This window comes from Thermobia domestica, chromosome 13, assembly GCF_964235325.1.
Source record: "Thermobia domestica chromosome 13, izTheDome1.hap1.1, whole genome shotgun sequence".
NCBI classification, from domain to species: Eukaryota; Metazoa; Arthropoda; class Insecta; order Zygentoma; family Lepismatidae; genus Thermobia; species Thermobia domestica.
This window is the reverse complement of record NC_137466.1, coordinates 74,528,478-74,541,146: the sequence shown is the minus strand read 5'-3', so window position 1 is coordinate 74,541,146 and position 12,669 is coordinate 74,528,478. Positions and strand designations below refer to the sequence as shown.

Sequence of the window (12,669 nt, the reverse complement as noted above, 5' to 3'; positions counted from 1 at the left end):
GTCGCCTAATAGAGAACGATAATTCACCCTATTAAACTTTCAATCGCCTAATCAATCAATGTTGGATCTGAATTTAAAACATAGATACCTGAACTTGAATATTACAAATAAATATAAGAATCGGTGTTCTTTAGACAGTGATTTAATTTGTTGTACAAATGTGCAGATAAGCCACAATTTCTCTGTTTCATTCATAAATCTTGTAACTTTATTTGGTAATGAATTTATTAAGTACTAGCTGAATATTCCCATTCTTCGCATGGGGGCTGTATTTGGAAGTCAACGCCTGTGGAAGTATCACCATTCATTTCAGCGACCTCGAAAACTATGGATTTGACACTAATATCGGTCATTTTGGGCTATTTTTACATGCCTCGGTATCCGTCCTTCCGCTGACCCCATTCCCGCGTACAATAGTAGCTGAATTTGCAAGTCATAGCCAATGGAAGTGTCACCATTGATCTCAGAGACCCTGAAAACTATGAATTCGACACTAATATCGATCATTTTCTACTACCTTTACATGTCCTGGTAAACGTCCTCCTGAGACTCCTAGTTCGATTTTTTTAAACGCTTCGCCTTGGTCTGGGGTAAACCAAGGTGTCCGTGACCAAAATTTTGTAACTCTCGGTCAAATTGTATTGTCCCCAGGCCGGTCGCGGTAAACGCTCCCGCTGAAACCCTCCTGGTTCGAAATTAAAAAAAAAAAAAACGCTTCGTCTTGATCTGGGCCTGGACCAAGGTACTCGTGACCGAATTTTAGTAACTCTCAGTCCACTCATCCGGTCCCCCGGCCGCACACAGACAGACAGACAAACACACAAACTATTTTATTTATATTATATAGTTATATTGTTTTTTGCGATTGTTTCTTCCGTAGCAATTGGCGAAACAAATTTAAAATTTACATAGCAATTTATAAATTTTGTATCGACCTTTTGACAACAATGGTAATAGAAATTATTAATTTATTTTACCGTTTCACATGGGCAGGAAATAATAATAAATATTTTTGAAAAATAATAAAAATGTGTGATAATGAGAAGGAAAGCAGAGGAAAAGTGCTCTCTTCGTCATTTTACAGGTTGTTTAAAATGGTATCTTGTTTTGAATGTGTCCACATAGAGTTTTATTATTATTATTATTATTATTATTATTATTATTATTATTATTATTATTATTATTATTATTATTACTACTACTACTACTAGTAGTAGTAGTAGTAGTAAGTGCTGAATTCGTAATGCCGACAAGAAACGGGGAATTAGCATTATCCAACCTACGTAAAGAACCTATATTTTTTAGTGACATAAGCACAATAACCTAATTTCACAGACGTGTTACTTTCTTGACTTATACTGTAGCCAAATGATGCTTAGATCAAGTTTGTTTTTTCATTTTTTTTAAAGGTAAACTGGACACTGCTTTTCTTTCGCCATTTCACTGAAAAACGAGAAGATGTAGCAAAATAATATTTCTGTGCCAATACTATGAAATAACTATGCAGGTGTGGTATACATTGAGAAAAAAAATTGTAGGTGGCGTACTGAAAAAGATAGGTTACTTGCGTAATTCCTGTAGTTTTTGGACAACGTACAGCAGACGTATAACTGAAAACGCGTTTTATAATACTTTCTGTATAAGTGTTCCATCTATACGTACTTTCTGTATGAAACAACATAGGCGGTCAGGATCTCACATACAAATGGACGTATATAACATATAGCTGACGAATGTAACATAAGTATATGCATGTAATATATGGAAAACTGTTAGATGTCAGACATCCTGCAACGGTATGATGTAACATCTAAGGGCAGTGCCTATGTAGCGTACAGATAACGTATGATCCGTACTGATTTCTGTAGTAAGCAAGAGGATTCCGTATATTTGTACAATATACCGCTGTCCGGAGAACGGATTTTTCTCGGTGTACATATGACAAATAAATGAAAATCAATCGAGAGTCATTAAATCACCGTTTGGAAGTTATTGACAGCTTGATTAACAAAAATAAAACATATACTTAAACAAATCGATGACCTGAATGTGAAGCTAGATTATCTGTATCAATACGGCCACAGGAACACGGTGAAAATTCAGGATATTCCGGAAAATCAAAACAAGGATGTCTATAATATTGTGCCTAAAGCCAGTCAGGCTTTGGATATGAACATTGCACCTAATATGACCGATTGTTGACATGGATTGAAGAAGAAGCTCCAGGAATCAATGTTTCTTTCACACATAATTTGGGGGGGAGGAACTGCCCCCTAAAGCTCTGAGAGTGCCTTCCCGGAAAAAAAAATTAAAATAATACCTCTATGATATAATAATAAATAGAATAGAACCGTATGAAAATAGTACGTGATGCCTCTCCGAATACTAAGTGTACATCCGGAACATTTTTTTTTTTTTTCTGAAACACTGCTGGAATAATTGTTAAATTTATTTGAATGTTTGGCAAAGATTTATTCATGAATCGGAAAAAAAAATAAAAAGAACTTTGAACTATCGACATATAGGCTTGAATTCCGAATTTTCAATTTGTGCTAATCAAACTTAATTAATTTGAGAAGGTCTCTTTTTAGTGAAGCATGTAAAATCAGTAGAGATAAAAAAAATAAGCATACTTTATAGGTAGATTGGTCTGGTAATATTAACTAAATACGTAAAAATGCTGTTGACAGACATGTTTATGTGATAAAGACTATGGATGATACGAAGAACTCAAAATTGGTTGTCATATAACTGTTTACGGTTAATTTTTTACATTTAGTATTTGCAAGTAGCTATATCATTGAGTAATAACATTTCAATTTATTATAAGAACGTTAGACACTTAAATACCAAAGTTAGCGAATTTAATCTTAATGTTGTAGCCTCAGAATTTAATATTATTGCTGTCACTTAGACCTGGCTTCATTCTCATGTAAACAGTTTCGAACTCATTCATGATAAATACCGGTATTATTTAATATGTGAAGACAGAATTGCTAGAAGTGGTGGTGTTCTGATTGCTGTCAATAAGTTATTTAAAATTAAGGATTTGAAATTGCAGATCGAAGCATAAATATTGACTTTGAAAATTTAAGTATTGTTGTTGTTAATACTTATTTTACTCCAAATACAAGCATTAATATTTATTTTCAATTTTTCGATCTTAAGAGAAGAAATAGCAAGTGTCAATAATTGTAAAATTGAGTTAATAGGTGATTTTAATATTGTAACTATAACAAGTATAAACAAATGCTGGACCTATCGCACTAGCACTTAATAATTTCATGTCGATCTTGAATTTAACCACTTACAATAACATTTAAAATTACATTGAAAGTACCTTAGATTTAATATTAACTAACTTTCAGTTAGTTAATGAACTATATGAATGTAATTCTCAATAATGTATCCTAATAAACATTCTCCTCCTCTATATTTTGAATTAATAACAAAGTTCAATACATGTAGAAAGGCTAGGAGTTTTGTCTCCGGTTACAATTTTGCTAAAACATATTTTAAGAATTTGTATCAGTCTTTACTCGATGTTGATTAGAACACTATATGTGTACATAAGGGCCCAAATAATGTTTTAAATTATTTTTGTAATGTTTTAAAATTATTCTATTAGGAATAGTGTTCCTAATAGAAGTAACAGGAGCAAAATATCTTATCCTTGTTGTTTTACATTGGATATAATAAAAGTTTTAGAGAAAAAAGAGTATTATAGGAGAAGAAAATCGAATCCTGATTTTTATTTACAGAAATTCAAGGAAATTCGTAAGGTGGCTAAGAGCTTAATTAGTAAAGTTAACAAAATGTATATTAGACATGTTGAAACCTCATTTTAGAATGTTTTAAGAATAAAAGTTAAAAAAAGGTATAAGTTCAAATATTAAATACCTTGATGGTTAATAATATTGCTCATCTGCTGACATTGCTAAAGCTTATGCTGCTTTTTTTTTAAAGTTCGATATACATTAAGAATCCAACTGTTAGTAGTATTTTACCTGTTAATAACCAAATTTTTCCTTATGCTTTCTATAATAAAATCTATTACTGAAAGTAATTATTTTCAATTCTGTTCGCAAATTGAAGCTTTAAAAAGCTTGATACAACATTCTTCCTTACGTTTCTCAAGGTTTGTCTGAATTATTGCTTTCCCCTTTGTTATAATCTTACTCTCCCTAGAAGTATCTTTTCTGCAGTATGGAAAACAAGTATGGCAATTTCAATATCTAAGTTTGGTAATCCAGATGTAATTTCAAATTATCGTCCCATATCTATTATTTGTATTCCTGCGAAGAATTTTGGACAAATCTTATATAAAAAAATATTTTTACATGTCCGACTATTCTTATCTGGTTATCAGCATAGTTTTATTCCGTTTAGATCTGTAGTTATGAACTTGTTAATTTTCTCACAAATAATTGCCAATGCATTTAACGCCAAATACTCTGTCGATGTTGTTTATGCAGATTTTAGTGAGGCATTTGTAAATTAGATCATGCTATTATAATTAGATCACGCTATTATAATTAGATCACGCTATTATAATTAGATCACGCTATTATTTTTTAAAAAAGTGTCAGATAATTTACTTAACGTCTTTTCGCCTGATTTAACTGGTAGAAAATTTTTTGTTGTCTATAAGCGTTCATGATCATATACTTTTACCGCTACTTCTGGTGTTACTCAGGGATCCAATTTGGGCTATACTTTATTTCGTCTGTTTATAAATGATTTACTGAATGTGATCAAACACTCGAATTCCCTTTTATTTCCTGATGACCTGAAAGTTTTTAAAGTTATTAAAAGTTTTCTTCCACCCAATTGCTGCAGGAAGACATAAATAACTGTTATGTATGGAGTGCAAGAATTAAACTCCCTTTCAACCTTGGAAAGTGTTTGGTTATTACTTTCTCAAAGCTAATTAGTTCATTTTCCTATAATTATACAATAAGGGATAAGGTTTTCCACTTATTGTAATGTAATAGTGACAAAGATCTGGGAATGATAGTTGACCAGAAGTTAACGTATAAATCTCATATTGAGCAAATTGTATCCGATGCCTACAAGAATTTGAGATTTATTTTTAGAAATACAAAAGGTCTCAATGACGCAATAACAACGTTGTTCAGTGGTTCAATTAGAAGCAGTTAGAATATGCGTCTGTTATTTGGTTGCCTTATGTTCAATCAGAAATCCGCTTAACTGATAATATACAGTACAAGTTTTTGAGATACTTGAACTTCAAAAAGTTTCATAAATTCTCCTTAAAAGAACATATTTCTTACTAGCATCAATTACCTGCTTCGCTGGGTTAAATTAAGAAAAAAATAGTAATATGTTTCGTTAGTCAGTCACTTTTTATTATTACTAAAGCGCTCCTTGATATTGGTCACTTTCGATTATTTTTATATATCCCCTCTCCTCCACATGTTGTGAGCCATGGCATTGGAAGTGTCATTGTTCATCTCAGACCCCAAAAAGTATAAATTCGACACAAATATTAGTAATTTTGATTATATATATATATATATATATATATATATATATATATATATATATATATATATATATATATATATATATATATATTCCTCCCCTCCCACAATTTTTGCGGGTCTTATTTGGATTTAAATGGCATCAGAAGTGTCATTGTTCATCTCAGCGACCTCAAAAACCATAAATTCGACACTAATATCGGTCATTTCCGATCATTCGTAAATGTCTTTCTTCTTCTTTAAGTTACATCGTCAAAGTGATATGACAAAAATCATCTCATGTTCGAACTTCATCTAGGTTGAAAATTTGATCGAGATCAGTCCGGTGGTTCAAGAGTTATTAAGTTTTGTTTCTCCTCCTACCTCCTCCCATAAGTTCTATCGTCAAAGTGAATAGATAAATATCATCCCAGCCCCAAACCTCATCTACATTGAAAATTTGATCCAGATCGTTCGGACAGTTCAAGAGATTAAGAGTCACAAACATAATCACTTTCAACTTTATAATATACGGTAGATAAAATGTTATTAAGTGAATTTAATGTTAGTTCTCTAGAACCCAGAAGAGAAGTAAATTCAAATTTTGTATAAAATAAATAATGGGTTATGTCGTGGGCCTCACTTTCTGTGTTTATTTGATATTAATGTGTGCTGGAAAACTTTTAAGAACTTGCTTACTTTTTAGAATCCCAAATTCTACTAATAATTGTTACACATATTCTCCTTCAATTAGAATGTCGAGGATTCTTGATAATTTAATATCACAAGGACTGATCTTGATTTCAATGATACCTTTAGTAAATCCAGCTCTGTCTTAAGAAATTATTATCAATTTTGATAGAATGAATGCGTGACTTTGTTTATAAACTGGTATACAGTAAATACTTTGTAGGCTATAAATTGGTGTACATATTTTGTCTCTGTGTGTATAAAAGTCAATGTGTTAATTTGTATATGACATACTTTTTCGTTTAAGTATATGAATTTGTATTTAAAAGTGAAATGGCTATGTATTTTTATCTATGAACTATTTTCGTTTATGGTTTTAATATATGTATTTACGTGTATATACTTAAAAATTATGAGCATCCAAAGCAATCAGAGCTTCTTAACTCTGTTTGTTTGTATGTATTCCATGCCAGCTTTGTTTGTATGTATGTATTATGTATGTATGTTTTGCATACCATGATGGAAAATATTTTGTCAAAGGATAAACAAATTAAACAAGTTGTTATCTGAAGAAAAAAGTTGTTCATAAACATATCTTTATTATCATCGCAAACATTGTAATATTTAAGTGAGAAGTAGATATATCGGTGCTGTAAATGTCATTTTTAACCATAGAAGCCGCCAAGCCCATAGCCTCCTCCAAGACCATAGCCTCCTCCAAGACCATAGCCTCCTCCAAGACCATAACCTCCAAGACCACGGCCAAGTCCATAACCAATGATTGGATAATGAACGTTGCTGCGCTGAACTTGGCTCACACCAGTAATTCCTCCTATTTAGTTAAAAGAGAAGACATGAATGTGTGTACAGAAAGGAATGTTAAGTTGAACATGAGCAGTTGGAGTCAAACGATATCTTTACAATTTTCAAAATATTGCGGAAATGAGGACTCTCAGGGTAATTATTTCGAGCGTAGAAGAACTACCTAATAAAATTAAAAGTAGTATGTGTTTCATTGTTAGGAGAACGTGGCTACTATTAACACTATGTCGTAATTCCGCATGTAGAAAGATAGCGCGCGCCCAATTGTGCACAGAGTCTTAAGTTCGATTTCCTTTGCGAGAGACTTCAAATTTGAACTTATACGATGGTTTGAATTCCATCTTAAACTGTAGATCCACGTCTCATATAGTCGCAGTGCTGAAAAGGGAGCTAAACTCCAATTAATCAAACAAGTATGTGTCATCATTAGAAGACTGCTACTTATTCAGCCTGCTACTAAAAATATAGTTACTTAGCATTACTATAATTAGTATTGGCACGACTCGAAAACTACACATGAGAATTTAAGATGAAGCATCTAGCATTGTTTGGCCTGATGTAACCTATCGAATTATGACACTTTTCAATTTTGCACACTTTCTTTAAATTTCTAAAATGTAGTTTAGGGGTACGCGCTTGTAAACACTATATACAAGGCTGCATAACCAATTGCGAAACGGTTACTATACAGAGCTGCAAATAAGCAAGTTCTACGAACCACAACGTATCCAGATCCGATAATTGGGATTAAGTACTTGAAGACTACACGTGACGAATCTCTATGTATAAACTCTTGAATCATAATTATGTTCAGCCTTTATTTTGACATAGTGTTCCTTTTCTAAATCTGCAAATCATCTAACAAGAATGAATGAAAAGAGTATACAAGGCGAAAGTGATAGCAAAGAAAATAAACGGAAGACCGAGGAAAACATGGCTGGAAGATATTCGAGAAATTGCAAAGAACAAGAAGGTTCCATGGAAGGCGGTGCAGACAACATCACGAAACAGAGACGATTGGAAAGCTCTCTGGAAACCCCTCTACACCGAAAGGTAGAAGAGGATGGCTGAAGTAAGTAAGTAAGAAGTTTGTAGTAAAAGTGATCTTATATTCAACATCTACTTTTTATTGAACAAAACTGGTTTTAGATTTTCTTTTTTATAATTTCACATCACACTCTTCATTTGGTGATTGCCCCAATTATCCAGATTTCTGTATATCCGGATTGCGTCCAAAGATTACTAGTCCGAATAATTGGAGTTTTACTATAGAATACAGTACAAAAACTTGGGAAGAAATTCGTAGAAATAAATATCTATAACAATAATCATCACCGTCATAGGTATTCTGTAATTATGGGCAGGCCACTTTCCACAACTGAGAAGCTTCCATGCTCCAGATAACCTCTTCATCTTCATGTACGATATTTTTGTTTTGATGCCGTCCATCAACTGTAACCTCTTTTCCCTTCCCTCTCTTTTCTGCCGCTATACTCTCTAGTGACAATAAATACGTCCCTTCATGCCTATAATACGTAATATGTTTAAACTGGGTAACCTAAGGTTTACGTGTGGATTGATACTTCCCTACTAGAACTCCACTTATATTTCTAATTCAATCACTAGTCCCCTCCCCATGGTAATACAATAAATGATGTCCACTAACACTCAGAGATACTGTAAATAACTTATTTGATCTATTATTATTATTATTATTATTATTATTATTATTATTATTATTATTATTATTATTATTATTATTATTATTATTATTATTATTATTGTCTTTCTTTTAAACGAGAATAATCTTACTTACCATAAAGGCCAACGGCTTGGGCAGCAGCAATCAAGGCCACGACGACGAGAGAGAAAATCTGGAAATATAAACATTAAACTATTTAACTGGAACTCGTGTAATTTAATTGAAAATAAAGAATAATAAAATAATATCTACAGATCCTTATCAATTTAATGGAAACACAAAAAGTACAACTTACCAGATTAATATGGCGTTGCACTACCTTTTTTGTTTTACTAAAATATCCATGACCATAACCTATTGTGTACCAGCCAATTACCAACGCCAGTAATTCAACTATTAACACCAACAATTCAGTATAATCTTAATTACTTTTATTTTTATATTTTCTATTGTATTCTTTTTTAACTTTTATCTCTTTTACACAATCATCCTATATCAAGGGTTTTCTTCTGACCCTACATCAATGACTAATTAACTTTCCTTTTTCATCAACTTGACACACAATCAACAACGAAAGTAACTATCATTTTTTAAAAATAAATTCAACATTTCTTTTTCTTCTTCCTTGCAGTATATATATATTTTCCTGGAATCCTTTTTACCTACTTTACTACACTTTTGTCCTCGTTACAGCTCTGATGCGACGTGGAGTGAAGTGGTAAGAGGCTGTGAATGGTAGCAAGTGGAATATTACAACATTTCGCGTGCATTACATGATTCAGTTCCGTGAGAGAGGATGGAGGAAGACATCTACACCGGATTCATGTCTCTAAAATGGATGGTCAAATATGTTCAGACCCGGGGATTGGACAGGCCATGGTATATGTTCAACTTCATCCTGATATTCATCAAGTCACGTCACAACAGCTTCAACTGTGTGAATGGGTGCATTATCAACCTAAAATATAGTGCTTTTGGTCGGAAATAATACCTGGATCATTGGATGCACATGGTCCCCTAATATGGAGATACTATCATGCATAGTGAGGTGACCAGTAACTGACAGTACATGACCGACTGAAAATCAAGAAATTGCGGGCAAAAGAGCTAACGCCATGTTTCATGATTGGACTAAGTCATTGAGAATCATACCCTTCTTTGGGTGTCCATCATCCATACACAAGGCTCGTGATTCAAAATGAGGCAAACAATGACTCGTCCGAAAATATCATACGTTTCCAGTAATCAGGGATCGATGTTTCATGTTCTTCTCCCATTGCTAGCGTCGTGCTAAACCCTTATGGTCCCTTATAAGCGGTTTTGCCCCTCTAACCCGACGTCGTATGCCAATGTCTTGTATTTCTCGTCGGGCTGTGATAGTCGACATAGCCTGTGAGAGGTGATGGTTGTTTCACTGTCACTTGCAACGTAGTTGCACGGCAGTTCTGAGTGAAAATCCATTTTAATGCTCAGTGGGGCCTGTTAATGAGGCTTTTCTTCCGACCACTTTTCCTCTTCGCAAATACGTTTTGCCGTGAGTGTCGTAGGCTAACATTCATTTGGAAACTGTCCCTTGCGACATACTAAACACAGTGGATACTTTCGTCATGCTCGCACCACATAACCGAGCGCCAACAATTTGCCCTGTTTCGAAATCAGAGAGGCATCACCGTCTGCTTAGTTCACTCCACACTGCCGTGCTACTGCTCCTCACATAGCATGGAGTTTGCCCCAACACACCACCACCAATATCCCGGCGCTGCAGCCGCCGTCTGACCTCCCTAACTCAGATTCCACATGTTTTCATTAAATTGGTAAGTATTTATATTTTTAGGTATTTTACAGTAGTTGATTAAAAAAAAAAACCCTAATCGTGAACAGAGAGTACCTTTCAGACATACCTTGAACTTCATTTCACTCTGTTCTCTGAAACTGTTTATGGATAGTACATCAAACCAATAGATGCCTTTCAAATCCATAGATTCATTAATATCTTCCAATCTTATAGATTCATAGCCAATCAAGTGCTGGAAAATAGTTTCTTCATTTTTTCCACAACACCCCATCTATAGCAATTCTTTTTCATACTAAACTGCACTGCTTTTTGATCTCGTCATGCTATCGTGTATAGGAGGTTTCTTTCTAGGCTTTTTCTTGTTTCTTGGCAGACAAGGATTGGCTTCGTCCATCAATCATAATTTCTTTCCGCAATATGTTCTGTCCATTTGTTCATTGCCACTTCAATGCTTTTATTTTCATGATAATAGCCGTAATTTCTGTTACCTTCCGGATAAGTGAGATTTCTTCGTATCTCTGCGGGTAATACCTACCATACATCTCTATGGTTTGTTGAATAGTCTGCATACAATGAATGACTGATTGTTATAATACATATTGTTAAAACATGAAATATGTAAAAAATTTTAATTTTAAAAAGACTGCAAACACGAGAATGCAGTTTGAAGTGGTTTTCAGTTATTCGCAGACAGCCATAGAGGAGTGACACAAAACACAGTGTACCTGATGATGAAGATAAAGACGAGATCGGCGATGAAGTAAAGAAAGACCATGCACCCACTTCATCTAAAGCTTCCGATATTAATGAAAATTTGGGATGATTTATTCAGTGTCGACTAAATATTCTTAAAGACTTATTTCACGGAAAAAATACAATTGAACATTTTACAGACCATTTAAAAATAAACAAACTATAAGAAAGGTAGGATACGCGCTTTTGTGTAATTCAGATTACTATTTGTATATGTGGTTTAGTGCGTTCGTTAATAAGTTTCGAAAATTCAAACTACTAGCGCGTATGAATAGTTTTACGGCTTTGTTATCTGCTACAGTAGGTATGTAATGATACGTAACATATAATATTGTCACGTTTATAATAATATAAAAGAACCTTTATATATAAACTGTAATATAGTTTTCGTATTCTTACAATTTATATTGCAGTAAATACTGATTTATGATGTTTCATTTATAAAATAATACTGTGTCACGTAAAAAAAAAGGTTATGTAAAGTTTTACGAAACATATTACTACGTAAGTTGGGAGTTTACTGTAATTCGAAATACATTAGTATAAGAGGTATTTTGTGAGCATAATACCGTATTTACTCGGATATATATACTTATTTTTTTTTAATGAAGGGCTAAATTTTATGAAGGACGCTTGTAATCGCATAATGCATTTTAGGCAAATGTTAAATTGGTTGGTTGGATTTCAGATTAGCGCCCTTTTCAGCATCGATGCCATGTGAGACACGAACCGTCAGCTTAACGAGGATCCGAGCGACATGAGTTCCAGTCGGGTCTCTCGCTCTACACGCGCGTATGATAACCACATAGCCACGAGGGGGTCACAAATGTTAGAAGTACCGATAGATACTAGTAGATTGTTTTCAATTTTTTAACAATAAATTGTAAACAATAACAATAATTTGAGAATTTTGTTGACCATGTAAACACTGTACATAAGTTCAAATATAGTATTTTTCAGGAAGTAACTCTATCTGGAAAATTGGGGCCCGCGGTGGCTCAGTGGTAGAGCGTTTACCCCTAGTGCGTGGGGTCCCGGGTTCGATCCCAGCCCCCGCAAAGTGAACTTTGTGGTGGACAAACACCGTGTGCGTGGGTTTCCTCGGGGTTCTCCCGTTTCCTCCCACTTTCTTCATTTCACTCATCTCTCATCATCACCGTCTCCTTTAGCCTAGCCGGCATAACGTGGGACGTAAAACTCAAAGATTTCATTTCATTTATATCTGGAAAATTGCTTTTAATAAGTCATTGGTTTTAAAGCATTGGTTTGGTACCTGCGTAAATTTTCTGTAATGACTTTATAGACAACGCTTGCATCCATCCGCATAATACACGGATTCTAATCCATTGACATGACAATAACACAGAAAACACTAACAAATATATTGACTCATGCACAGAATAAAGAAGAAGAGGAATTGAGGA

At 33.8% G+C, this 12,669-nt stretch overlaps 1 protein-coding gene across 1 annotated transcript; it reads right to left on the bottom strand.

Annotated features, from left to right (window-relative positions):
• Positions 1-6,738: 6,738 nt before the first annotated feature.
• Positions 6,739-11,022, bottom strand: LOC145669219 (uncharacterized). The gene is made up of 3 exons (XM_081737549.1): positions 10,599-11,022; positions 8,812-8,869; positions 6,739-7,005 (listed from the first exon to the last, which is right to left on the bottom strand). The coding sequence occupies exons 1-3, from the start codon at positions 10,761-10,763 to the stop codon at positions 6,839-6,841; spliced, it is 390 nt and encodes a 129-aa protein (XP_081593675.1). The 5' UTR covers positions 10,764-11,022; the 3' UTR covers positions 6,739-6,838.
• Between the last annotated feature and the right edge of the window lie 1,647 nt (positions 11,023-12,669).

Excerpts from the sequence above, each read along its gene's own strand:
- LOC145669219 (XM_081737549.1), bottom strand. The coding sequence starts at position 10,763 with ATGGGGTGTTGTGGAAAAAATGAAGAAACTATTTTCCAGCACTTGATT. Across the intron at positions 8,870-10,598 it reads AGAGTGAAATGAAGTTCAAG|ATTTTCTCTCTCGTCGTCGT; the intron begins GTATGTCTGAAA and ends TTATATTTCCAG. Across the intron at positions 7,006-8,811 it reads CCAAGCCGTTGGCCTTTATG|GAGGAATTACTGGTGTGAGC; the intron begins GTAAGTAAGATT and ends TTAACTAAATAG.